The sequence below is a fragment of the Macaca thibetana genome, chromosome 12, assembly GCF_024542745.1.
Source record: "Macaca thibetana thibetana isolate TM-01 chromosome 12, ASM2454274v1, whole genome shotgun sequence".
Lineage (NCBI taxonomy): Eukaryota > Metazoa > Chordata > Mammalia > Primates > Cercopithecidae > Macaca > Macaca thibetana.
The window spans coordinates 57,052,182-57,079,570 of record NC_065589.1 but is presented as its reverse complement, the minus strand read 5'-3'; the positions used below and the strand labels follow the sequence as shown (position 1 = coordinate 57,079,570).

The following is a 27,389-nucleotide window of genomic DNA, read 5'->3' as shown; positions in this document are numbered from 1 at the left end:
AATAATAATTACAAATACATCAAATTTTCTATCTTTTCTTTAATCCATGCTAAAATTACAATGTTTTCTTTTTTAAGTTTTTAGTGAAGAAGAGATGTCTGCTGTTTCTACATGGTCAAGGAAAAAATATGAATCAAAACAGCTCCTAAGAAACATATACAATGATTCTTCAATTTATCAATGTTGTGAACATCTCACTGAGTCAGTACTTTACCATTTAACTTCAAGCATTTCTGATGGCACCAAAAAGGGTAGAGAAAAAGAGAAAGCATGGGAAATTCAAGAAGCAACATTTAGCAAGATTATTTCAATTCATTCTCAAGTATTTGAGAGCAGGTCAATTTCCATTGGAGAACTTGCTTTATGTATTTCTGAAATCATTATTAAAATTCTTTTTAATAATAAAATTATACAGGCTGACATTGCACAGAAAATGGTTTCCATACCAACAAAATACATTTACTGTCCAGGAATAGTTTCTGGTGGCTTTGATGACCTCTTTCAGGATCTCTTAGTAGGAGTGATTCATGTACTGTCCAAAGAAATAGAAATAGATTATCACTTTGAAAGCAATGAAAGAAACAAATCATTTTCTATGCATAGCAATAATAGTGTATCCGTTTGCAACAAAATCAATAGACAGGAAGGCCCCAGAGACTGGCAATTCTCTACTCAACAAATTGATCAACCTTTTCAAAAAAATAAATTAAGTTATCTTACATATAAGTTAAACAGCCTGGTTGGTAACCTAAAAACAAGTGAATCCAAAGAAGTAGTCAATAAAGTTTTTAATATTGTTTCAGATTTATTTTCACCAGATGAATGCCTAGATAGGGGTATGGATTCTGGTAAAATACAAAGAACATTTTTCTACTCCTCAAATAATGAACAACCTACTAGCATACTTAGCAATAACCTACAGCTCTCCTCAAAATCAGTTTTTCTTCTCAATGTTGTATGTGAGAAACTTATCAGAATGCTTTTGGAAGAATGCACAAGCACTGCTTTTCTTGATAAAGGGTCTGTTTCAGAGGAAACATCAGAAGAAGAATGTCAACTTTTAAAAATGCTTCAAAGTGTAGAAGATGGAAAATCTGATTATCATAAGGGAGGAATGGACCATGAATGCCTTCAAGTAGATTACATGTCAGAACTTTTGGAGAATGTGGCAGAAATTGATCAAGACTTATTGTCATCAGACTCTATGCTTACTATTATTTCCCACAGCTTGGTTAAATCATTGATGGACAAGTTATCTCACAGTATACAACAAGCTCCAGAAAGTCTACCTTTTGCAAATGAGTATCTGAACTATAGAACAAGAGAAATACAGTCCAGTTTCACAAAAGCAAGAAAGCCAGAATTAATAGAATTAGGACAAAATGAAAGTTCTTTAGGACTCAGTAGCTATGACAATAATTCTTTGACAGTATCCATGAATAATCCCAGTGTGGTTAGCTCCAAAATACAAGCACCATTTGACAAGCATTGTGCAGTAAAATCCTCTTCTGTGTCACCTCTTGAAAAACAGAGAACAAAGGAAATGGATAAGGTAGCCATTCATAATAAGCTACATCAGGAAGGTATATATGCTGGTGTTTATTCAGCCACATTTTTGGAAGGAATAATTTCAGAATTGTTTTTTAATCTCTCTATGTCATTGTGGGGCAAAAATAAAAACATCACTGTGTCCTGGCTCAATGAGATGAATATATTACTTGTCAACAGTGTAGTGAATGAATTTAATAATGCTCAAGTCACCGTTCTACGGAATGCTGAAGAAAGGCTGTGTTTTCCAACAGTTCATACAGAAACAGTTAGCAAAATTGTTGACTCAGTTTATTATGATGTTTTACAGCAGTATGAATTAAAAATGATCTGTGGTAATAATCTGGTGTACGACAATGCCTCAGTAGCAGAACAAATAACAAATGGCATATTGTTAGAGATTTTAGACTACAAACTGCCATCTTGCTTCAGGGAATATCTCATACCCCATTCATATTACCCTCTCAAACCTGAAATTATATTGCAAAAGCTTCAAAGTAACCTAACAGAATTTACTTCTCTACCCAGGTCTTCATCAGACTATAGTACCATGTTATCACATTCATTTTTAGAAGATGTCATAAGAAGGCTTTTATCTCAGCTAATTCCTCCACCCATTACATGTTCCTCTTTAGGAAAAAAATATTTAATGAGTTCTGATTTTAATGAAATGTCCACTTGTATAATAGATAAGGTTATGTCAGCCATTTCAAAACATAAAATCTGTTTCACTATATATGATAAACAATATCTATATACTGGAAAAAACCTCCAAAAGATGGTGGATTCTGTTTATTGTAATATTTTACAAATGTCTGACTCTCTTGTTTCAATACAAAAAAGTATGGTAAGCCGAAGCCCAATTATGGTTGACCAAATAGCCAGCTGTATCATCCAAGAGATTATCGAAAATCATCTTCAACCATTTTTGAGTGGAGAGGTTTTATGTCATCCAGGGACTCCACTGGATCCAGTGTCTACTATTGTTAAACAGGTTCTGAGTGAAGTGATAGAGTCACACAGACCTCAGAAGCAATCACCCTTAGATATTCACCCTGATTCATTTGTAAGGGAGATTGTTGCCAGACTTTTGTCAAAGATTTTCAGCCCAAAACATAACACTGAAATTGAGTTGAAAAACATGACCCAAAGAATAGTAAACTCCATAAATAAGCATTTCAATAGAGCTAAAATTCACATTCTTTATGATGACAAAGAACAGTCTTTCTCTTCTTTCAATACAGATATTGTGGATGAACTTGTCACCACAGTTTATAGAAATGCTTTAAAGCAGCATGGGCTAGACTTTGCTGTTGATAAAGAGTCTGAAGATAGTGGCACTTTTGTGGAAAATATTACCAATTTAATTGTAGCAGCTATTTCAGATTACCTTCTTCATCCACTGTTTTCTGGGGATTTGTCAGCTTCTACCTATTCCAATTCAGTGGCTGAGAATATTGCTCAGGACATCCTTAGTAATATCAGTAAATCTACTGAGCCAAGCCAGAGTGTACCTCTATATAACACCTTGCTGCCCTACACATTTTTAGAAGATATGATCAGAGTACTATTATCTAAATTATTTTCTTCTGCATCTAGCCTGGTTCTAAACAGAGAAACCCAAAAAGATATATCAAGAGTGAATTTCAATGACATTGCTTCAAACCTAATTAGTGATATTAGGATGAAAATTTCCCAACATGAAATTCGATTTTCAAAAGAGGAAGAAGAAACCAAGTTTATTTATTCAGAAGATGATATTCAGCACCTTGTTGATTCAGTATTTGAAAATGTTGTGCAAACCTCTGGTTCTCAAGAATCAGCTGTGCAAAATATCGTAAGCAGTAATGATGTTCTTATCGATAGAATAGCAGGTTTCATCATTAAACATATCTGTCAAAAACATCTTCAGCCATTTGTGAATGGAAAATCATTATCTTCATCAGACACATATTTTGATGATGAGAGAAGGAAGTTATTTTATACCAGTGTTTACTCTTCAACATTCTTGGAAGATGTAATCTCTGGGGTTTTAAGAAAAATATTCCACAGGTTAGTAGGCATTGTACAAACAAAATCCACAAGAGATTCAGAAGATGAACTGTTTGAGAAAGCTGAAGAACTCATACATTTGATTATAGGGGAATTCTCAAAAGCCCAAGTTAGCATTATAGATAATACTGAGGAAAGATTGTGTTTACCTCCAGTGGAGAGGGATGTAGTCAAAACAATTGTTGACATGGTGTATAGCAAAGTTTTGCAAGAATATGAAATGGAAGTAGTGCCCAATAAAGATTTTCTAAATGACACAAAGACATTGGCTGCAAGAATAACTAATGTCATCCTGGCTGAAATTTTTGATTTCCAAATTCACCCAGATCTTATAGCAAATCTACCTTTTAAGTCATATTCCAAACTCAGTGCAAATGTTTTAATAAAAAGAGTTCAGTATGATATAAGTAAATCAAGATTCAAAAGACAAGCTTCAACAATGTATACCACTATGTTATCACATAGTCATTTGGAAAAAATAGTTACTCAGCTTACATCTCAGATCAGTCCATTGAACACCAGTGCAGAGCAGTCAGATACTACTAAATCAGACTTAAGCAATACAGTGATAAAACTGATAAATGAAATTATGTCAATAATTTCAAAACATGAAATATGTATTATTAAATATGGGAATAAAAAACAGAGTATGATTTCAGCAAAAGATATCCAGTCTATGGTGGATTCCATTTATGCTGATCTTTCTCATTCAAATATATACCAGTCCATTACAAAAGACAAGAAGAGCATAAGTGACATACCTGTTCCAAAAATAGCAAGTTTTATAATAAAAGAAATCTTTAACCATCATATTCAATCATTTTTATCTGAAGATGAAACTCTCCTTTTGGCTGCAGTTGATCAAACTTATAAATCGAAAGCAATAGATCCTAAACAAAGAGAATTATCTTTTATTGTCAACTCATCTGTCTTTTTGGAGGAAGTAATTTCTGAGCTCTTATGCAAAATTCTTTATGCATTTTCACGTAATATGTTGGTTACTGAAAACCCAGATAGAGCAAAACCAAAACTTGCCAGGATTGTTACAACATTGGTAAATTCAATTGTTCAGGAGTTCACCACATCAGAGATTTTAGTTGCAGATAACTTTGATGAAAATTTGTGTTTCTCAGAAAGATATAGAGAAATGGTTCAAAAAATAGTCAACTCTGTATATGGAAAAGTATTAGATCAATATAAGTCTCTGATTCAAATACATAGGGTTATACAAAGTGACACAATATGTTTTGGTAGGAAAATATATTATTTGCTATTGGAAGAAATATATGATTATCAAGTGCAGTCATTAGTTGCAGGAGAATTAGAGTCTTCTTCTTATTCATACCCCCAAGCTGATAATATCATCAGAAATGTGCTTAACATAATCACAAAGGATAGCCATGCCTTGCCATCATATATTACTGTGTTGCCTCGTTCTCTTTTAGAAGATATGATTTACAGGCTTCTAGCGCATGTCAACCCTTCAACTCACACTGAAAATGAACTAAAAGAGAAAGAGCTTCCACCAGATGATGAATTTGTGAACATAGCTTCAAAATTGACTGATGAAATTATAAAAGAAATTTCTGAACATGAGATTCGACTTTCCATGGCAGAAGATAATGCAGAAAGTATGAAGTTAGAACCTACTGAAAATTTCGTTGACTCCATATGTAATAATATTTTGAAAACATCTGAATTCCAAGCTGAAGTACAAAAAGATGCAGACAAAAAAGGACGCTCATTCCTCAGTAAATTAGCTGGTTTTATTATGAAAGAAATCATGTATCATCATTTACATCCATTTTTACATGGTGAAGAATCATCTTTCAGTGACTTATCTGATTATGACCATGTCTCCAAACTTGCTAAATCTGGTAAAGAAAAGACACAGCCTTCTCTATATTCAGCTACATTTTTGGAAGACATAATCGTTGACCTTGTTCACAAATTTTGTTCTCTCCCCATTATTACTGAAGATTCTAAGAAAAATGAAATAACAGAGCTAGATATTACGGGCTTGGCTCTAAAACTTGCAAATTCTCTGATAAGGGAATTTATGAAAAATGAAATTAAAGTTTTACCAAATGCTGAAAAAATATTTTCTTTTCCAGCAATTGATAAAGAGACAGTTGATAAAATATCCAATTTTGTATATGATCAGTTCATAGAAAAATGCACATCTAATGATATTCAAAAAGGTGATGAAAGTAACATTGCTATAGGGATGATTGCTGCTCTAACCCAGAAGGCAATGTCTGCATTCAAGATTCAACCACTTTTTTCAGGAGACTGGTCTTCCACCTTCTTTTCATTTCTAAATCCAGATAATATCACCCAAAGGGTTCAACACCTACTACAAAACACCTTTACACAAATAAGCAGATGTGCAAAAGAGAACCAACTTTCTTTACCAGATCAATCATATAAAGATACTTCTTCCACCTCAGACTGCAGAAACACAATGAACACTTTGGAAATAAATAGAGGCACAGTGAGTAGAAATAAAAGTTTTAAAACCAAGGACACATCAATGAAAAAAGGTGACATCCAAAATCCAGTACTTAGCTCTATAAATGCAATTATGAAAAGCAGCATAATTAACCTGACATCAGGGTTGGCTACAAGTGTGACAAATGAAAAGAAAGTGGATGAAAATAAAGTGGGAATTTGTACTCAGAAACACAGTGAGAATGTATCAAAAGTTACTTCTTCAACTACCACTGTGAAAAGTAAAGATACTCAGGAGCTAAATTTGAGTGAAACATTTAATAAAGAAATTGAGAAGGAAATAAATTTAATTCCAAGAGATAAAAAAGGGAAAGATCATGAGGTACACACACATTTTTCATTAATAATTGATGATACAGAATATGAGAAGGAAGTACTTGAATCAGATTCTGAAATAGGCTATAAAAAGAAGATTGACAATGCAAGAGAAAGATCATTCAAAAAAGATGACAAGCTCTTTCAGTTACCCTCCTCGAAGTCCAAGAAAAATCTAGGGACTAAAACAGAGATTTTGGAAATAAGAACTCAAACATCAATCAGTGAGGGGAGAAGAGACTCTCCAACACAAACAGGTAGGGATGAGGAACACCACTCAGATTATGAATATGTTCAAAATGTCACTGATAATATTTATGAAGATGTTTTAGAACTATCTTCTTCTCCAGAACCAGCATATTATTCAAAACTCAGTTACGACCGAAGGCCCCCAGGTGATAATGTATTAAATGTAATTCAAGAGATTGGCAGGGATTCAGCACAGTCTGTTACAACAAAAGAATTATCCTCCTCAACTAACGAAAATGTCCCTGCCAAAGAAAAAGAAGAGGAAGAGAGAGAAAAAGAGAAAGTAAGAGAGGAGATTAAAAGTGAACCCAGTAAACCAGACAATTCTCAAAACCAACCAGAGAGTAAACCTGGAATTTTTCCCGCTAAGTTTTTAGAAGATGTTATTACTGAGATGGTGAAAAAATTGATCTTTTCTTCTATACCAGAAACACAAATACAAGATAGATGTCAAAAAGTTAGTGATAAGCAAAATCAAGCTAAACTCTATGACACTGCTATGAAACTCATCAATTCACTGTTAAAGGAGTTTTCAGATGCTCAAATTAAGGTTTTCAGGCCAGATAAGGGAAATCAGTTCCCTGTGGGTAAAGTGTCTTCAGTTCCTCAAGTACCTCCCAGGTATAAAGAGACAACTACAGATGAAGCACCATCCAGCATTAAGATAAAATCTGCAGATAAAATGCCACCTATGCATAAAATGACAAGAAAACCTTCTTCAGATAAGATACCATCAACTGACAAAACATTGGTCAATAAAGTTGTTCACTCTTCTGTTTGTAATATTTTAAATGAATATGGATCTCAAGACTCTATTTGTAAGAATATAAACAGTAATGGAGAAAATTTAGCAAGACGACTAACTGGTGCAGTGATAAATGAAATTTTCCAGCATCAGGTTAACTTGATATTTTGTGATGAGGTTTCAGTTTCAGCATGTTTGCCTCTGGAATCTAAGGATGTTGTTAAAGAGGTCCAAAAGTTGGCCCAAACAGCCAGCAAAGAATGTCAAACTTCATCACCATATACAATAATGTTACCTCATAAATTTTTAGAGAATGTGATTTCTGCTCTTTTATCCAAAATTTTCTCAACAATATCCAGCACTAAAACAAAAGAACCTGAGGACAATTTGTTCACAGAACTAAATTTCCTTCAAGTGAAGTTAGTAAGTGCAGTTGCAACAGAGATCTCCCAAGATAAATATATGACTATACAATATGTAGAAACCTTACAATCTGATGATGATGAAATTATTCAATTAGTTGTTCAGTCTGTTTATAATAATCTCTTGCCACAGTTTGGATCACAAGAGATTATACAAAATTGTGTAATCAGTGGATGCAAAATCCTTTCAGAAAACATAGTTGACTTGGTTCTACAAGAAGTGGCTAGCAATCAGTTGCAGAGCTATTTTTGTGGAGAGCTAACTCCACATCAGTGTGTGGAAGTCGAAAACATTGTTGAAAAGATCCTTAAAGATGTTTTCCAAACTACTGATGTGCCCCTACCTAAACCATCACATGCTCATAAGCTGTCTTACAACATAATAGAAGAAATTGCTGTGAAATTTTTATCAAAGCTTTTATCTATATTTCCAAAAGTGCATAAAGAAAGAACCAAATCTCTAGAAACTGATATGCAAAAAATAACTTCAAAAGTACTAAATTCAGTCCAAGAATTTATCTCCAAAAGTAAGATTAAACTTGTACCACCCACCAAGAAATCACCTACTGTGCCTGTAGCTGATAATGCAACTATTGAAAACATAGTTAATTATATTTATACCAGTGTTTTAAAGCACTCTGGCTCTTATACTTCTATATTTAAAGATTTAATGGGTAAAAGCAATGTCCTCTCTGATACAATAGGCTTTTTAATGGTGAATGCAATTTCCAATTCTGAATTTCAACCTCAAGTAGAGGAAGAAGTATCAAATTCAGAATTAGTTCTGGAAGCTGTCAAAATTATGGAAAAAGTGATCAAAATTATTGATGAACTTAAGTCTAAGGAAAAGTCTTCACCTAGAAAAGGTTTGACATTAGATGCCAAACTTTTAGAAGAGGTGTTGGCCTTGTTCTTGGCTAAACTAGTAAGGTTGCCAGGTTCCTCAAGCAAAGATGAAAAGAACTTATCAAAGCCTGAGTTAAATAAAATTGCATCTCAACTATCAAAATCGGTAACAACTGAAATTTCCAGAAATAGCATTAGTCTAATAACTTCTGATCCTGAAGAGCACTGTTTAAAGCCAGAAAGTAGAGAAATGATTTATCAGGTTGTTGATTCTGTTTATAGCAACATACTGCAACAATCAGGAACCAACAAACAGCTTTATTATGATATAAAAGATACAAACACAGCCTTTCCTAAAAAAGTGGCTAGTTTAATTATTGATGGAGTTTCAAGTTTTCCGTTAGATACAATTAGCTCAACAATTTCAAATGCTGATCTCTCTGGAGAGCTAGACATTAATAGAATTGTTCGAAAGGCCCAAGAACATGCTGTTAATGTGATTCCTGAATTAGAGCAAGAAAAGTTAGATCAAAATTTATCTGAAGAGGAATCTTCAATTAAAATAGTTCCACATGTTGGAAAAAAACCAGTCAAAATAGATCCAAAAATTATTTCAGAACACTTAGCAGTTATTTCTATAAAAACTCAACCTCTTGAGAAGCTTAAGCAGGAGTGTTTGCAAGTAACTGGACGTAGCATAGCAGAACTGAGAAGAGCATCAATAAGTGGGAGAAATTACTCCTCAGAAGCACCTAATTTAGAAAAGAAAAAGAGAGAAAGACGTCCCTCATTGGATAAGACTGGAAGACTGGATGTAAAACCATTAGAGGTAAGTGCAAAAGCAATGGCATGAAAATGAGTGAATAGTGAGACATGGTTCTTCTGTGATTTCTTTCCTCAAATAAGTATATGAAAATGCATTCATTGTTGTTGCTGTTGCTCAGCCCAATAGGAGAATTGGTTGCATCAGTTCATCCATACAGTCATATTATTCACTAGGATTTGTCATGTTAGTTCTGTGGCTCACTCTAAAAGTCTCAAACTAGTTTTCCTAAGACAATCCTTTTGAATTTTTCTTTTTAAGAATGAGATTATAAGCACATACCCTTCACAGTAAAACCAGACTGAAAGAAGTTATAATTGTCATTTAAATATTTAAAAGCAGCAAACTTGTGTAGTTCCTTAGTTCGTTATGGATATCTAAAGGTGTTCAAGCAGGTCAGTTAAAAGAAGATCAGGATATATGGAACAATCTAAAATAGTTTTAATTTTCAAATTTAAAGCACCAGAGTAGTACTCATTTTCTTTTAGTAACATTCATCGGCAGACATTAGACTGCAGACTCTTAGATTACATTTGTTCTATTTTACTTCAATTATGTTAGCCTTTCCCATTTGCCCTGGCCTCTCAAGATGTATCCATTTTCTTTCCACTTACACACTTGTATTTTCTAAACCCAGCTGTAGTATTGCTGCTATTTTTATGAGCCTCTCTCCTATTGCTCTAGACCTAACTCTGTCCTGTCACCCCATACGCAGTCCCCAAATATTTTAACTGGGAATTTAAAATGCCAAAAATAATGTCCTTATTACAAGGAAACTACTACTGAGGACAAAAGATTTGTCTCGCCAACAGAAAGGTTGCACTGATCTATCAGACATTTTGATTTTTATTAAAATCCCTTTAACTGATAGTATGCATTTGTGAGAGTGCTGAGTATGCTTAGGCATGTAGTCCATAGCCTGGAAAATTACCAAAATTTTATAGAACCATGCTTCCTGGAGCATAAGCTTAGAGTAAATTTTTTCAGCACTCTTCTGCAACCCACTAAACTGAATCTCAAGGCTAGTAAATATGTTAATTAATGCTTTAAGTTTTCACACCCTGATATAGTTTGATATTTATCCCTGCCCAAATCTCGTGTTGGATTGTAATCTCCAATGCTGGAGGTGGATCCTGGTGGAAGGTGTCTGGGTCATGGGGACAGACCCTTCATGGCTTAGTGCTGTCTTTGCAGCAGTGAGTTCTTGCAAGATCTGGTCATTTAAAAGTGTGTGGCACCCCCCTGCACCCTGCCCAACACATACACATTATTTTCCTCCTGCCTTCATCATGTGATGTGTCTGCTCTTATTTTGCTTTCAATCATGATCGGAAGCTTCCTCAGGCCTTCCCAAAAACAGATGCCACTATGCTTCCTGTAAAGCATACAGAACCATGAGCCAGTTAAACCTCTTTTTTAAATAAATTACCTACTCTTAGGAATTTCTTTATAGCAGTGGAAGAATGGCCTTACACAGAAAATTGGTTCTAAGGAGTGGGGCATTACTGTAAAAAATACCTGCAGATATGGAAGCAACTTTGGAACTGGTTAACAGACAATGGACAATGAAGTCCAGGCTGATGAGGTCTCAGATGGAAATGAGGAATTTACTGGAAACTAGAGCAAAGGTCACTTTTGTTATGCCTTAGCAAAAAACTTGGGTGCATTGTGTCCATGCCCTAGAGTTCTGTGGAGTTTGAACATGTGAGTGATGACCTAGGATAGCTGGCAGAAGAAATTTCTCATAAATGAAACATTCAAGATGTGATCTGGCTGCTTCTAACAGCGTATTCTCAGATGCAGGAGGAAATAAATGACTTAAATTCGGAATTTATATTTAAAAGGGAAGCAGAGCATAAAAGTTTGGAAAATTGGCTGAGTGTGGTGGCTCACACGTGTTATCCCAGCACTTTGGGAGGCCGAGGTGGGTGGGGCACTTGAGGTCAGGAGTTTGAGACGAGTCTGGCCAACATGATCTCCAACTCCATCTCCACTAAAAATACAAAAATTACCTGTGCATGATGGCACACACTTGTAGTCCCAGCTACTTCAGAGGCTGAGGCATGAGAATCACTTGAACCTGGGAGGCAGAGGTTGCAGTGAGCCGAGATCATGCCACTGCACTCTTGCTGGACTCCAGCAAGACTCCACCTCAAAAAATAAAAATAAAAATAAAAAAAATCAGCCTGGCCATGTGGCAGAGAAAAAAAAAAAGATTTTTTGTTTGTTTGTTTGTTTGTTTTTTGAGAGAGAAATTCAAGATGGCTGTAAAACTACCAGTTGTTAGAGAAATTTCCAAAACTGAAAGAGAGCTAAGTGCTAATATTCAAGACAATGGAGAAAAGACTTCAAAGGCATTTCAGAGATCCTCACTGCAATCTGTTTGATTTCAGTTCCAGAGGCCTAGGCGGGAAGAATGGTTTCATGGGCTCTGCAACCTCAGAACAACATTCCTCACATCCCCACAGCTACTTTTCCAGCTGTGGCTCAAAGGGGCCCAGTTACAGCTTGGGCTGCAAGCCATAGCCTTGGTGGTTTCTATGTGGTGTTAAGCCTATAGGCACACAGAATCCAAGAGTAAATGAGGCTTCTCAGCCTCTGCCTAGATTTCAGAGGGTGTGCAGAAAAACCTGCATGCCCCGGCAGAAGCCTGCTGCAGGAGTGGAGCCCTTACAGAGAACTTCTACCAGGGCGTGCAGAGGGGGCATGTTAAGGTTGGAGATCCCACACAGAGTCTCCACTGGGGCACTGCTTCGTTCAGTTGTTGGAAGTGAGTCTGCATTCTGCAGACCTCAGAGTGGTAGATCCACTGGCATCTTGCACCCTCAGCGTGGAAAAGCCTCAGGCACTCAGCAACCTCTAAGAGTATCCACCAGTGCTGCAAAAACCACAGGGGCAGGACTGCCCAAGGCCTTGAGAGTCCTACCTCTTCCATCACGGTGCCCTAGATGTGGGACATACAGTCTAAGGAAATTATTTTGGAGCTTTAAAATATAATGATTGCACTACTAGGTTTTGGATTTGCATGAGGCCTGTAGCCCCTTCTATCAGGCGAATTTCTCCCTTTTCAAACATGAATGTTTGCCCAATGCCTATACCCCCATTGTATCCTAAAAATAAGCCATCCTAAAAATAAAACAATAAAGAACAAGACATGGGGAACTCAGTTAAGGCATGTAATTGGCACCAATCTGGCTACCAATGTTATCTATCTTCAACAAAAGGACACAGCAGTGAAGAGAAAGAAAGATAGGTTAGAAACCCTAGACTCTTGTTGGTTCTGCCTCAAGACTTAATTCTCTGTTTTAAGGTACCATAGATTCTTCACACACCAGACATATGCATACTAAAACCATTTGTAGTAATATATCCCAAAGCCATATAAAATGATTTTGGATTTTCTAAACCACTGTTTTCCTCCAATAGCACAGATAATCAAAATTGATTTTTAAAAATGTTTTAAAGAGGTTCTTCTGGTATTTTGTTTCTATGGATATTCCTTTGAGGCACCATTATCTGAAAAACTGGTTTATGCTATTACAAAGGGAGGTTGAGAGCTAATATTATTAACTTAATTTTGAGATTCTGTGGAGTGGTCAAAAGCTAGAGAAATGGGAAAATTCTGTCATTTAATTATAATTGTCTTTTCTTTGATCTGTCTTTAACATTGACAGTGGAAACTGAGATTTAACTGAGGAAGTGAGAAGAAATGAAGATTTATATTTTGAAGAATCTTTTGGAAAATATGCCCAAAAGATAAAAAGTGGAGGAATAGGGAGTAAAAATTTTAAAACCATTATTTGGGTTATTCATTACTTTTGAAAATCAAGATCAGTGAATATGTTGCCCTTTTTTTTCTTGAAAATATGTATATTTAGATTTCTCTATAATTCCTTACTTAGGATTTTGGAAAATAGGTTATCCTGTCTACTTCTGTCACAAAACTTTCAAGATAAATGATAAAGAGGAAGTAATTAAATTAATTATGCTAGACCTTGCTCTGACTTTTGGAAAGTTATATTAGATTAAGGTATGTAATAAATACCTTAATAAGAAAAATGGCATGCCAACAAATATGTTTTGTTATGTGTCTTTATTTATTTTAAAAATATTGCTAATATATAATTAAGCGATATTTGAAGATATTACTTAAATCGAAACTAGAAATTATAAGAAAATAGCTACATCATAATCGAACTACAGGAAAGTGATTTAGGCATTTATTTTTAATATTTGCTATACTTTTAATTTCAGGCCGTTGCCAGAAATTCATTTCAGAATATAAGAAAGCCTGATATTACAAAGGTGGAGCTCTTAAGAGATGTTCAAAGTAAAAATGATCTTATTGTTCGATTAGTAGCTCATGATATTGATCAAATGTATTTGGAAAATCACGTAAAAGAGGAACCAGATTCTGATGAAAAGGAAGTTGTTTTAGGAGAGACTTTTGCAAAAGAAGAAGGCATTGAAGTATTTGAAGATCAAGTGAAAGAAGTCAAGAAGCCAGTACAAAGCAAAGTTTCTCCTAGGTCAACACTAAGCACGGGCAGCCTGAAAAAATTTTTGTCACTAAGTAAATGTTGTCAGACCATAGCCAGTGCAAATATTGAAAGTACTGAAGTAATCTCAAATCAGGTAATAGAATCCAAGGAGATGCATGTTAAAAGAGCTGGTGCTGAGCTTGACATGGCCACACCAAAGACAATGCCTGAAACAGCCTCTTCATCTTGGAAGGAAAAACCCCAGTGTAAGGTAAGTGAGAAGCATGACTGTTAGTGACTAGAAAGGAGAGACAGCTTCATAAATCTGGTCCAAGAATGTACCTTGATTAGTCAGAAAAGAATGCTAAAATGAATTCAATCTCAAGCCCGGTGATATTTACAAAATAAGGGAAATTATTACCAGATGCAGCTATGAAACTCAACTGTGGGAAAGCAGATAATAGGGGAAAAACCAGATTAATTAGAACCCCAAAGAAAAGAGAAAATGGAAACCAGTTAAGAAAAATGTAAGTTAATTATTAAAAACAGTTGGTTTCCACCCTTTTGTATTTTGGTTGGTAAATAATCATTGAACATTTTGTGTGGAGAGCCCAATGCTACTAAAATAGCACCAGAAGACTGGCTGAGGTAGGAGGAAGAAAATAAGATGCATGGAAATTCAGATTGTTTGGGTTTGAATCCCAACTCTTAGTAGCTAGGTGACCTTTTGGTAAGTTATATAACCAACTTATCCAACCTTAACAAGTTAATTCATGTATTTTAAATATCACCCTTATATTTAGCCCATAAACTCTGCTATCAGCATGGTGAACATCTCTTGTTGCTGGCTCCAAACTCTCAAATGATGGTCTGAGTCTCAGTGACCTTTTAAGTTTGGTCCTGCAGTATAATCTACATTTTAATGGAAAAATGTTTCAGAGATTAGTTGAAAGATGGATGAGCCCTGTAATTCTAATTAATTTTAGAATTAAGTTTAATTAATTTCATCTCCTGGGTACATGAAATTCTATACCATAACATGTTTTTGGAGAATGTACAACTTTTGATTTTCTGATGAGGCCATTCTCTTGATTATCCATTTGGTGTGATTCTAAGGTTAACACAAAAGCTTAGATGAACCACAGAAAATAACATAAATATAACTGCTCCATTCAGAAGCCGCATGACTTTGCGACAAATGGATCAAAGTATGTGCTAAGATGATTGACCTGGCAAGGTACCTGATTGACCAGAGTTGTATCTGTGTTCTTCCTCTTTTTGAACTCAGTAATATATGACTTAAAATATTTTTAAAGTTTAGAAGAAAATTTGACTCTTTAAACATTGTTTAAACATAGGTTTATGTTTAAAATTTGTTCAAAATCTAATGTCATAATATAGGTAATCTTCACTGAACTATTTCAAGTTAATTATATTGGAAGACACTTTTTAATTAGAATTATAGGCCTCACCCATCTTTTAACTAATCTCTGGAACTTTTTTCCATTAAAATGTAGATTATACTGCAAAAAAATACCATAAGGTAAGAAAGTATATTTCAAACTCCATTTAGTGTAATAGTTGATTTGTCCTTTTCCAGAAAGAAGAAAAGAATCTTGTTACTGAACCAACACATTACTTCATACACAGAATTATGAGTTCATCTTCATACAACCAAGAAGATCTCATTTCATCTACTGGGTATATGAAATTAAAGCAGTAGAAATATAGAAATCTGATAAAGTAGAGCTTATGAGTAGAATGGGGCCCCTGGCAAAACTGTAATTGAGCAAGTATTTAGCTTCAGACCTTCCCCCACTGCTTCCCTTCCCTGGCACCCTACTGTGAATAATTCCAAAGCCACTTCTTGCTATCTGCTCCTCCATTTTTAGATACCTGGCCTCTATGTCCTAGTTTTGAAACCAGTTTCTAGTGTATCAGTGTCTTATATAAACTATTTGCTAATGTATTAGGGTATTTTCTAACCTGAGAGAGAGATAATGGCCCAGAAATGAAATATGCAGTATGACTACAAAAGTGTTCATGCTTAGCTCTCTTAAGAAAGCTATTGTCATTGCCTATAAGAAAAATCCAAAGGAATGAGAAAGAAATATAAGTTTTAGCATTCAGAGATAAATCGTAGAAAGCACTGGAGTTTGACATGGCTCTTTAAGAATGGATAGCATTTAAACAAGTGAAAGACAATCCAAGTTTGGATGACACTAAAGGCAAAGTATGGACTGTAAAAGTGATAGGGGACAGAGAGGAACAAAGTGCACTATAGACTTGAAATCTCACAACTCCATCAAGAATAGTGAAAATATCTAAATCTGTGCTTGCATTTATAAAATTATACACAACTTGGAAGAGAGAACTTTGTTTTTAATCTGGGGAGAAGTACTCATGTTATACACAGAAAAATCTAGTGACTTTTTTTTCACTCAGCATGCTGGAATTGTATTTTTTTTTTTGACATGGCCTTATTTTGGGACATCTGTTTTTGGCCCACCATTGTCTCTTTTCTCCTGCATAATAGGTTATTTTTAACATACATAGCTAGAAATGTTGGAACCTCTCTATTGGTTATTTTAGTGAAGTAAAAAACAGGCATAAATAATACTAAATAAAAATGATTTTAGAGCAAGATAATACCAGGAAGCTCAAGGTTCTGATTTCCCCATGGAAAGAAAACATAAGCAACTACAATCTGACTAACACAACTTTATAACAGCTCTGGACAACAGTCTGCAGCAACCAAATGAATACTCAATCAAGAAAAAGCTGGCTGCTCATGGTGGCTTATGCCTGTAATCCCACCACTTTGGGAGGCCGAGGCATGAAGATTGCTTGAGGCCAGGAGTTTGAAGTCAGGTTGGGCAGCATAGCAAGACCCTAACTCTACTAAAATAAAATAAAATAATAAAAAATTAGCTGGCATGGTCATATGCACCTAGTCCTAGCTACTCAGGAGGCTGAGGTGATAGAATTGCTTGAGCTCATGAGTTCAAAGTTACAGTGAGCTATGATTTTGCCACTGCACTTTAGCCTAGGCAACAGAGCAAGACTCTGACACACAGAGAGAGAAGACAAAAGAAAGAGAAAGAAAAGAGAGATAAAGGAAAAAGAGTATAAGAGAAAGAGAGAGGAGAAAGAAACAAAAGGAAGAAGGAAAGCAAAAAATGAAAGAAAGGGAAGGAAGGGAGGGAGAGAGGGGTGAAGAAAGGGAAGGAGGAACGGAGAGCGAAAGGGAAAAAACACATTCAAAATAGTTTAAAAAAATCTGTGAAGTTTAACTTGCTCTTGCATCCAACTTCCTCCCAGCATGGTGTAACACAGTCAAGAGAAAGAAGCCCAATTTCCAGTTTCCTCCTTTTGGTGGAAAGAACAGAATAGATCTTGTTCTGACCTATCTATGGGCTTTCTTAAGAAATTATTTTTGTTTCACTTGAGTAGGAACTTAGATAGGCAATGGTGTCATAGTTTGGTTCTAAGCCCGGAAACCACAGAAAGTAGTGGATAGGTGCCATAATGCATGAAAACTACAGAGGGACTGCAGAACCATAAACACCTTGGGCAAGAAATTATGGGAAGAGAGAGATACAACAGAACATCTAAGTTCCTAAGAAGGAGCAGGAAGTGACTCTTTGGGAAATTAAATCATTTACAAGCGGCCCAGAAAAACTGAGTTTGGGGATGCACAAACATAGACTTGAAAACTACAATCTCAGAAAAGATCTGAAAAAAACCTAAATCTTTACTTTGGACTGTTTCCAAGGCTCAAAGTCTCATTAATTAGTAAATATTTTCCACATCCAATCAGCAAAAGCTAGAAGAGGTGGCTTCTTTATTATTTCAAGTACTCATATTTGAACAAAATATTACTAAGCATACAAAAAATGGGGAAATTCAAATGGAAAGAATAAAATCCCAGAAAATGTTCCTGAAGAAGCATATCAGTTGGACCTACATGGCAAAGACTTCAAGACAACTATCCTAAATATGTTCAAGAATTGTAGGTAGACAAAGAACTAAGGAAATTAGTAAAAATATGTATGAACAAAATTAAAATATTAATAGGAAAATTATAAAAAAGAACCAGACAGTAATTCTGGTTTTGGTAGTGCATTAGGGTAACTACAGTTAACAACAATTTATTGTATATTCTAAAATAACTAAAAGAGAGGAATTGGACTATTCCTAATACATAACACAAAAAACAATAAATGTTTGAGGTGATAGATACCCCATTTACCCTGACTTAATCATTGCACATTGTATACCTCTATCAAAACATCACATGTAGCCCATAAACATGTGCAAGTATTATGTACTCATAAAAATTAAAAATTAATTCTGGAGCTGAAAAATATAATAACTGAATTGAAAAATTCATTGGAGAAGTTCAACAGCAAACTTGGACAGACAGAAGAAACAATCAGTGAACTTGAATGCAAGTCATTTGAAGTTGCCAAGTCTAAAGACCAAAAGGAAAAATGATTGAAAAAAAAATAAGCAATGCCTAAAGATTTTTGAAACACCATCAAGCAGAATAATATACACATTATGTAAATTCCAGAAGAAGACATTGAGAAAGAAACAGAGAGATAATTTGAGGAAACAAGGGCTGAAACTTCCTAAATTTGAAGAAAGACATACATACACAAATAAAAGAAGCTTAACAAACTACAAGCAGAATAAACACAAAAATATCATATTAAGACACATAATGATCAAACTGTCAGAAGACAACCTTTAAAGTAGACAAAGGAAAGTGATTCATTGTGTACAAATAACCCTCATAATACTATTAGTGATTTTCTCATTAGTAACCTTACAAGCAAGCCAAGAGGCAGTGAGATGATATACTTAAAGGAATGAAAGAAAAAAACATACTGTCAAACAAGAATTCTACATCCAGCAAAAAATGTTCTTCAAAAATGAGGAGAAATTAAGACATTCCAAGACAAGGAAAAGCGGAGGGAGTTCATTAACACTAGACCTACCAGACAGGAAATGCTAAAGAAAGTTCTTCAAGTTAAAAAGATAAATGAAATGATGTTAGACAGTAACTCAGAGCCATATGAAACTATGTAATTTTTAACAAGTGTAAATACATGAACAAATATAAAAATAGTATTATCATAATTTAGCTCATATATCCACTTTTTATTTTCTAAAGAATTTAAAAGACAAATGAATAAAACAGATTATAAGTTTATGCTAATAGGTACAGAATATAAAAAGGTAATTTTTGGGACCTCAATAACATAAAGTGGGTAGGGGGCAGATGTGTTAAAAAGTAGAGTTTTTGTATGCAATTAAATTTACTTGGTATCAATTAAAAATTAGAATAATAATTTTAGGATGTTACACATAATCCTTGTAATAACAACAAAGAAAATATTCCTAAAATATACATAAAAGAAAATGAGAACTGAATTAAAATGTGTCACTAAAAAGTTCATCTAAATACAAAGGAAGACAGTAATGGAAGAAATGAAGGACAAAACAACTGTAAGATGCAGAAAACAACAAAATAGCAAAAGAATGTTATTCTCTATTACTGATTACTTAAAGTATAAATGTGTTAAACACTTTAATCAAAAGAGATAGAATGACAAAATGGATTTTAAAAACAGAATCCAACTGTATGTTATTCATAAGATATTCACTTTAGGTCTAAGAATACATGTAGGTTGAAAGTGAAAGAATTGAAAAATATACCCCATGCAAATAGAAACCAAAAGAGAGGGGAAAAAAGGACATTGTATGATGATAACAGCATCAATTTACCAGGAAGAGATAATAATTAAAAACATATACAAATGGTCTCCAGCTTAGTGAAAATTTGACTTACAATTTTTTAACTTTATGACAGTGTGAAAGGAATACATATTCAGTACCATATTCAATATATTATATGATAGTTTTAATACTTTGTGTTAGATGATCTTGCCAAACTCTAGGCTAATGTATGTGTTCTCAGCACATTTAAGGTAGATTAGGCTAAGTTATGATGTTTGGTAGCTTAGATGTGTTAAATACATATTCAATGTATGATATTTTCCATTTAAAATGGGTTCATTGAGACGTAACCCCATTGTAAGTTGAGAAGCATCTGTATGCACCAAACATCAGAGCTCTAAAATATACTAAACAAATACTAACAGAATTGAAGAGGAAATAAACAGCTCTACAATAATAGTAAAGGACTTCAATATGCCATTTTCAATCATGGAGAGACAACTAAACAAAATAAGGAAATAGAGGATGTTGATATGTTTGGGCTGTGCCTCCACCAAAATCTCATCTTGAATTGTTGTTCCCATAATCCCCACATGTTGTGAGAAGGACCAGGTGGAAGGTAATTGAATCATTGAGGTGATTACTCCTATGCTGCTTTTCTCATGATAGTGAGTGAGTTCTCATAAGATCTGATGGTTCTATAAGGGGCTTTTCCCCCTTTTGCTTGGCACTTCTCCTTCCTGCCACCAGGGGAAGAAGGATATGTTTGCTTTCCCTCCACCATGATTGTAAGTTTCCTGAGGCCTCCCTAGGTACACAGAGCTGTGAGTCAATTAAATCTCTTTCCTTTATAAATTACCCAGTCTCAGGCAGACCTTTATAGCAACATGAGAACAGACTAATACAGATGTGAATAAAACTATAGATTTATTCAACCTGTCATATATATATAGTTAAATATATATGTGTATGTGTGTGTGTGTTTGTATATATGTATAAAACAATAGCAAAATACACAGTTTTCTCAAATGCACATAGCACACTCTCCAGGATAAATTATACCTTAGGCCACAAAATGAGTCTTAATAAATTTTAAAAGTTTGAATACATACAAAATATATTTTCAAATTGCAGTGGGATAAAGCTAGAAATCAATAGCAGAAGGAAAAACCAAAACACCCTTAAAAATGTGAAAATTAAACAATATAGTATCAGCTTATGTGTCAAAGAAGAAATAATAAGGGAACTTACCAAACTCACCAAAATTTAAGGAATACAACAAAAACAATGTTAAGAGGAAAATTTATAGTCATAAATAAATCAAATAAGAAAGATCTTATACCAACAACTTTATACCTTAAGCAACTAGAGAAAGAACAAACTGAAAGGTATTAAGTGGAAGAAAATAATAAAGATTAGACCAGGAATAAAATAGACAATAAAAAAAGTAGAGAAAATCAAGAAAACTAAGAGTTGGTTCATTAAAAAAAAAAAAAAAAAAAAATCAATGAAATTGACAAGTCTTCAGCTAGATTACCTAAGGAAAGAAAGAGAAGACTCAGTTAAAATCATAAATGAAACAGGTAAAATAGCAACTGAGTTTATAGAAATAAAAGGATTAAAAGAGGGTACTATGAATAATTGTATGCCAACAAATTGGATAATCTAGATGAAATGGATAAATTCCTAGAAATATACAGCTTGTAAAGACTGAATTATGCTAAATTAGAGTGAACAAATTTAGAAATAGTAAAGAAATTGAATCAGTAACTGAAAAACCTCCTAAGAAAGAAAAGCTCATGACCAGATAGATACTTTCATTGGTGGATGCCACAAATTTCAAAGAATTAACTCTAACCCCCCTCAGACTTTTCAAAAAAATTGAAAAGAGGAAACACTTCCAAAGTCATGATGCCAGCATTACATTATTGCCAAGACCAAAGACAGCAATAAAACACTACAGAACAATATTACTGATGAATATTGATGCAAAAATCTTCAACACGGTATTAGCTAACCAAATTCATCAGTATATTAAAAGGTTTATAGATCATGACCAAGTCGGTTTTATCCCAGGAATGCAAACAAGTTTCAACACAAAAAACCAATCAATAGGCCAGGCACAGTGACTCACGCCTGTAATCCCAGCACTTTGAGAGGTTAAGATGGGCAGATTTCTCAAGCCCGACAATTTGAGACCAACCTGGGCAACATGGCGAAACCCCATCTCTCCAAAAAAAATACAAAAAATAGCCAGACATGGTGGTGTGCACCTGTGGTCCCAGCTACGAAGGAGGCTGAAGCAGGTGGATTTATTGAGAACAGGAAGTTGAGGTAGGCTGCAGTGAGCTGTGATCACACCACTTCGCTCCAGCCTGGGTGACAGAATGAGACCCTGTCTCAAAAACAACAAAAACAACAACAACAACAAAAATCAATGTAATACATCACATTAACAGAATGAAAGGGAAACACACACGTACGCACACACACACCTGTCCATCTCAAATGATGCAGGAAAACCGTTTGACAAAAGTTAAATCTTTTACATGGATAAAAGGACTCAGCACAGCAGGAAGAGAAGGAAATTACTTCAGCATTGTTAAGGTCATATATGAAACATCTACAGCTAATATTGTAGATATTAGCTGTATCTAATATCTATCTCAGTGGTGAAGAAATGAAGTATTTTCTCTGAGATCAGGGACAAACAAAAAACAATGACTACTTTTGCCACTTCTATTTAACACAGTACTGAAAATGCTAGTCAGAAAAATTAGGCAAGAAGAAAGGGAAAGAGGCATTCTAATTGGATGAGCAGAAAAATTATTGTTTATAGATGACATGGTCATAATGTAGAAACCCCTGAAGAACACATAAAAAATGTTGTAATAATGAATTAATTCAGCAAAGTTACCAGACATAAAATCAACACAGAAAAGATAGCTGCATTCTGTATAATTACAATGAGCAATCTAAAAATAATTAAGGGGAAAACAATTTAAATTGAGGGGAAAACAAATTTAAAAACAATTTAAGGGGAAAATCCATTTATATTAATAACAAACAGAATAAAATACTTAGGAATACATTTAACCAAGGAATTGAAAGACTTGTACTTTCAATATTGCTATAAGAAATTAAAGAGAACGCAAATAAGTAGAAGGACACCTCATGTTTATAGATTAGAAGACAATATTGTTAAAATGTTAATTCTACTCAAAGTAATCCATAGAATCAATGGAATCCTTATCAAAATACCAATAATTTTTTTTTGCAGAAATACAAAATTTATCCTAAAGTTCATTGGTTTCTCAAGAGACCCTTAATAGGCAAAAAATCTTAATATAGAACAAAGATGCAGATGTCTTATTTACTGATTTCAAATCTTACTACAAAGCTACCGTAATCAAACAGTGTGATACTGACATAAAGACAGACTTATAAAGCAAAGAAATGGAATAAAGAACCCAGAAATAAACCCTTCCATATATGGTCAAATGATTTTTACCAAGGGTACGAAGACAATTTAATGAGGGAAGGGATGGCCTTTTCCACAGGTGGTGATGGGAATAGATACTCACATGCAAAAAACAAACAAAAATGAAGGTGAACCCTTACCTTACGCCACATACAAAAATTAACTCAAAATGAGTCAGAGATCTAAACATAAGAGCTAGAAAAACTTTTGTCAGAAGACATGGGAGAAAGGCCTCATGACATTGGATTTAACAGTGTTTGTTGTTGTTGTTGTTGTTGTTATGAAATCAAAGCACAGGAAAGAAAAGAAAAATAGGTATATTGTGCTTCATTATGATTAAAACTTTTGTGCTTCAAAGGACACCATCAATGAAGTGAAAAGTCAACCCATGGAATGGGAGAAAATATTTGCAAATTATATATATAGTAAATAATTAAGATTCAGAATATATAAATAATTCCTGTGACTCAACAATGATAAAACAACCCAATTAAAAATGTACAAAGGACTTAGACAGTTCTCTAAGAAAATATACAAATGGCTAAGAGGCACATAAAATGATTTTCAATCATTTCCCTAATCATTAGGGAAATGCAAATCACAATCACAAGATTCCACTTTCAACACATTAAGATAACTAAAGAAGGGAGGGAGGGACGGAAGGAGGGAGGGAAAAAAGAAGTAAAGGCAAAGAAAACAAGTACTGGTAAGGATGTCAAGAATTGAAACCCTTATGCATCAATGGTGGAAATTTCAATAGTGTAGACACTGTGGAAAACAGTATTGGGCGGGTTCTCAAAAATTAAATATAGACTTACCCTACGATCAAGCAATTCTCCTTCTGTGTACAAACTCAAAATACTTAAAAGCAGGGACCAAAACAGATATTTCTACACCGTTATTCACCATAGACAAATGGTGGAAGCAATCCCAATGTCTATCGATAGATGAATAAACAAGCAAAATGTGTTATAAATATTCAATGGAATGTTATTCAGCCTTAAAAAAGAAAGATATTATGGCACATACTACTGGATGTATGAACTTTCAAATATATTTTGCTAATTGGGATAGGTCAGCACAAAAGGACATTTCATGATTCTCATATGAAGTCCCTAGCATAGTCAAAATCATAGAGACAGAAAGTAGAATAGTGGTTCCCAGGGGATGGGGAGAGACGGAAATTAGGTTTTAATGTTTAATTGGTATAGAGTTTCAGTTGAGAAAGATGAAAAAAGTTCTGGAGCTGTATGGTTGTGATGGTTGCACAACACTGCAAATGTACTTAATGCTATAGAACTGTACACTTAAAATGGTTAAAATTGTAAATTTAATGTATGTATAACCACAATTTTAAAAGTAGGGGAAAAAGTCAATCAGAAATCATTTTTATTTGATTTGGAATCTCAGTGAATAGTATATTATTTAAGCTTTCTTTCCATATGAAGACTAACTGTTCTTTTGCTTAATCAGTAACTTCTTCATTTATCAAATTCACCCTAAATGATGTTCTTTTTCTTTTATGTTAGTGAGGATGAAGATTGTTGCCCAGACCCAAGTGCTAAAATATTAGAAGGTTGGACTCTTTTTTCTTAAATTAGGAAGTGTTCAAAGATAAATGTCTACTATTTTGATGTGTGTGTGGTTTTTTTTTTTTAGTTATCAAACTTGAAGTTAATACAGGCTTTATTTATTCTATGAGTTTATCTACTTTAGAAAATGATCCAGTATTACCTCATTCAGGTGTTAAAATGAGTTAAATACTTTGCCTTGCCTAAATTACCGTTAAGATTTTATCACTGATTGTGGTATCAAGTATACGGAGTGACATGAATTCACATTTACCATACTCCTGTGAAATATCTACAAAATAGAGAGTATTGTAACAGCAGTTTCTATCTGAGCCAGAATCCATGCTACTAGAATTTAATTATTTCTTTGAAGGATTATGCCTCTTTTTAAAGCTAAATTTATTCCCTCATATTAAAATCTGGCTAGGATGTACCTCACTTTTTTTTTCATTTTTCTATTTTTTTTTTTATTCAATCCTTAATAGTACTGGCTCCTTAGAAAATTTGTAATGACTTTTAGGTTCTCTAATTGTCAAGACTTTAGAGGGAGGATCAATATGGTTCTAACAATAATAGCATATATAAGAGGTAGAGTGTCATGTTTGCTATAAAGTCACATTGAAAGTCAAACCACAAGTTTATCATTACTATTTCAAACATGCAACCAATTCAACATATTCTCCCAATTTGAAAGTGAAAATCATTTTTATTAAGATAATCCATAAAATAACATTAAGTATGCCAGAATTCAGTGACCATATCATAGATTTCACAAAAACCACTCCTATAATGTCTGAATTGTGGAATTATACTTTGCTAGATGCCAACAGAAACTGTTTCATACAACCATACTCATTTCATAGATGAGGAAACTCAAGCTGAGGGTGAGGCAGTGACCCATCCAACATTCCTCTGAGTCAAAAACAGAGTCCAAAACAGACCAATGTAACAGATGTGGCACACCAGAAGGGAGGAGGGGGGTGACTGCTGAAAAATTACCTATTGGGTATAATATTCACTATTCAGGTGATAGGTCACTAAAAGCCCAACCTCACCATTATGCAATATATCCAAGTAATAATCCTGCACATGTATCCGGTGAATCTATATATAAACAAAAGTTCCATCTGCATCCCACGTCTCCTGCCTCTAAATTCAGTGTTTTAATATGCTTTTTCCAACTTCATTTTGGTGATCTTGCTTAGTACTTATATCCTTTAGTAATATCACAGATGTTCAATTAAATCATTTACTTACTCATTCATCCAAAGATTTGCTGAGTGTTTTCTTTGTATCCTGAGATTCCATGTCTGAACAAGACTGACAAAGGTTTTGCTCTCATGGAATTTACACTTTAACTCGGAGTAGGAAGTCCCATCCCAAGAGTAAAGACTTAAACAAGATAATTCCAGACATTAATAAGTAAAGTCATGTGTCACATAATGATGTTTTGGCCAATGATGGACCAGTATAAAATAGTGGTCCCATATGATTATAATACTGTATTTCTACTGTACTTTGTCTATGTTTAGATACACAAATACTTACCATTGTGTTACAGTTGCCTCCAGTATACAGTGTCATAACATTCTGTACAGGTTTAGCCTAGAAGACATACCACACCATATAGCTTAGGTGTATAGTAGGCTATAGCATCTAGGTTTGTGTAAGTACATCCTATGATGTTCACACAATGATGCAATCACCTAATGAGGCATTTCTCAGAATGTAACCATGTTAAGCAATGCATGACTGTACTTCCCATCTCATTTAGAACCAAATCTCAAGTCATCACAATGGCTTACAAACCCCTACATCATCTGGGCATCACCCTAACATCCTATTCCCCCTCTAAGGTACTCCTCTTTTTCTTTCTGGCTCAATTCATTCCAATCACACTAACCTCCTTGCTGTTCCTCAAACACTTTATATATTAATGGCCCTTGGATTTGCTGATCCTCCTGTACTCTTTCCCCTATATCTGCATTGCTCATTCCTTACTTTCAGATCTTGGCCCAAATGTCACTTTCTCAGGTCTTCTCTGGCCACACTCTGAAACTGCAACTTAATTCTGATCAGTGCACTACCTATCCCAGTTCTTTGTTTTACTGGATAGCACTTTCTGTTATAGTGTGTATTTTAATTGTTTTTTTGACTGTCTCTCTAGAATGTAAGCTTCATAAAGGTGGAGATTTCTGTCTGTTAACAGCTGTATCACCAAGAGCCTAAAACACTACTTTGTTTATAGTAGATACAGGGATTTAATGAGATAGGAGAGACTATTGGATCAACCAAAGGTGAAGGAGGAGTACAAGAATTCTTTCTTTTGGTTACGTTAAGATTGAGGTATCCTTTAGACATTCAAGTTGAGATGTCACATAAGCAATTGGATATTTAAGTCTGAAATTAAGTGGAAAGATCAAGGCCAGATATATTCATTCCTAATTCATATATACAATAAAATCTCAAATAACTTAAATCCAAAAATTGGGGCCCCATAAATATCAGGAAATTTTTTATGCCTCTTCATCAAAACAACTTCCTAGTTTTTCTGGGGAGTTGGAAGCCCATATGCCTTAGAAACTTAAAAACTTGTGTTTG

The 27,389-nt window shown here is 34.3% G+C and overlaps 1 protein-coding gene across 1 annotated transcript in view; it reads left to right on the top strand.

Annotated features, from left to right (window-relative positions):
• Nucleotides 1-27,389, top strand: part of FSIP2 (fibrous sheath interacting protein 2) — a 95,173-nt gene that overhangs the window by 61,737 nt on the left and 6,047 nt on the right. The window contains exons 17-20 of the mRNA XM_050751766.1: nucleotides 78-9,517; nucleotides 13,765-14,262; nucleotides 15,592-15,692; nucleotides 24,747-24,793. Of these exons, the coding sequence (XP_050607723.1) occupies nucleotides 78-9,517; nucleotides 13,765-14,262; nucleotides 15,592-15,692; nucleotides 24,747-24,793 (10,086 nt within the window). The remainder of the gene's footprint in view (nucleotides 1-77; nucleotides 9,518-13,764; nucleotides 14,263-15,591; nucleotides 15,693-24,746; nucleotides 24,794-27,389) is intronic.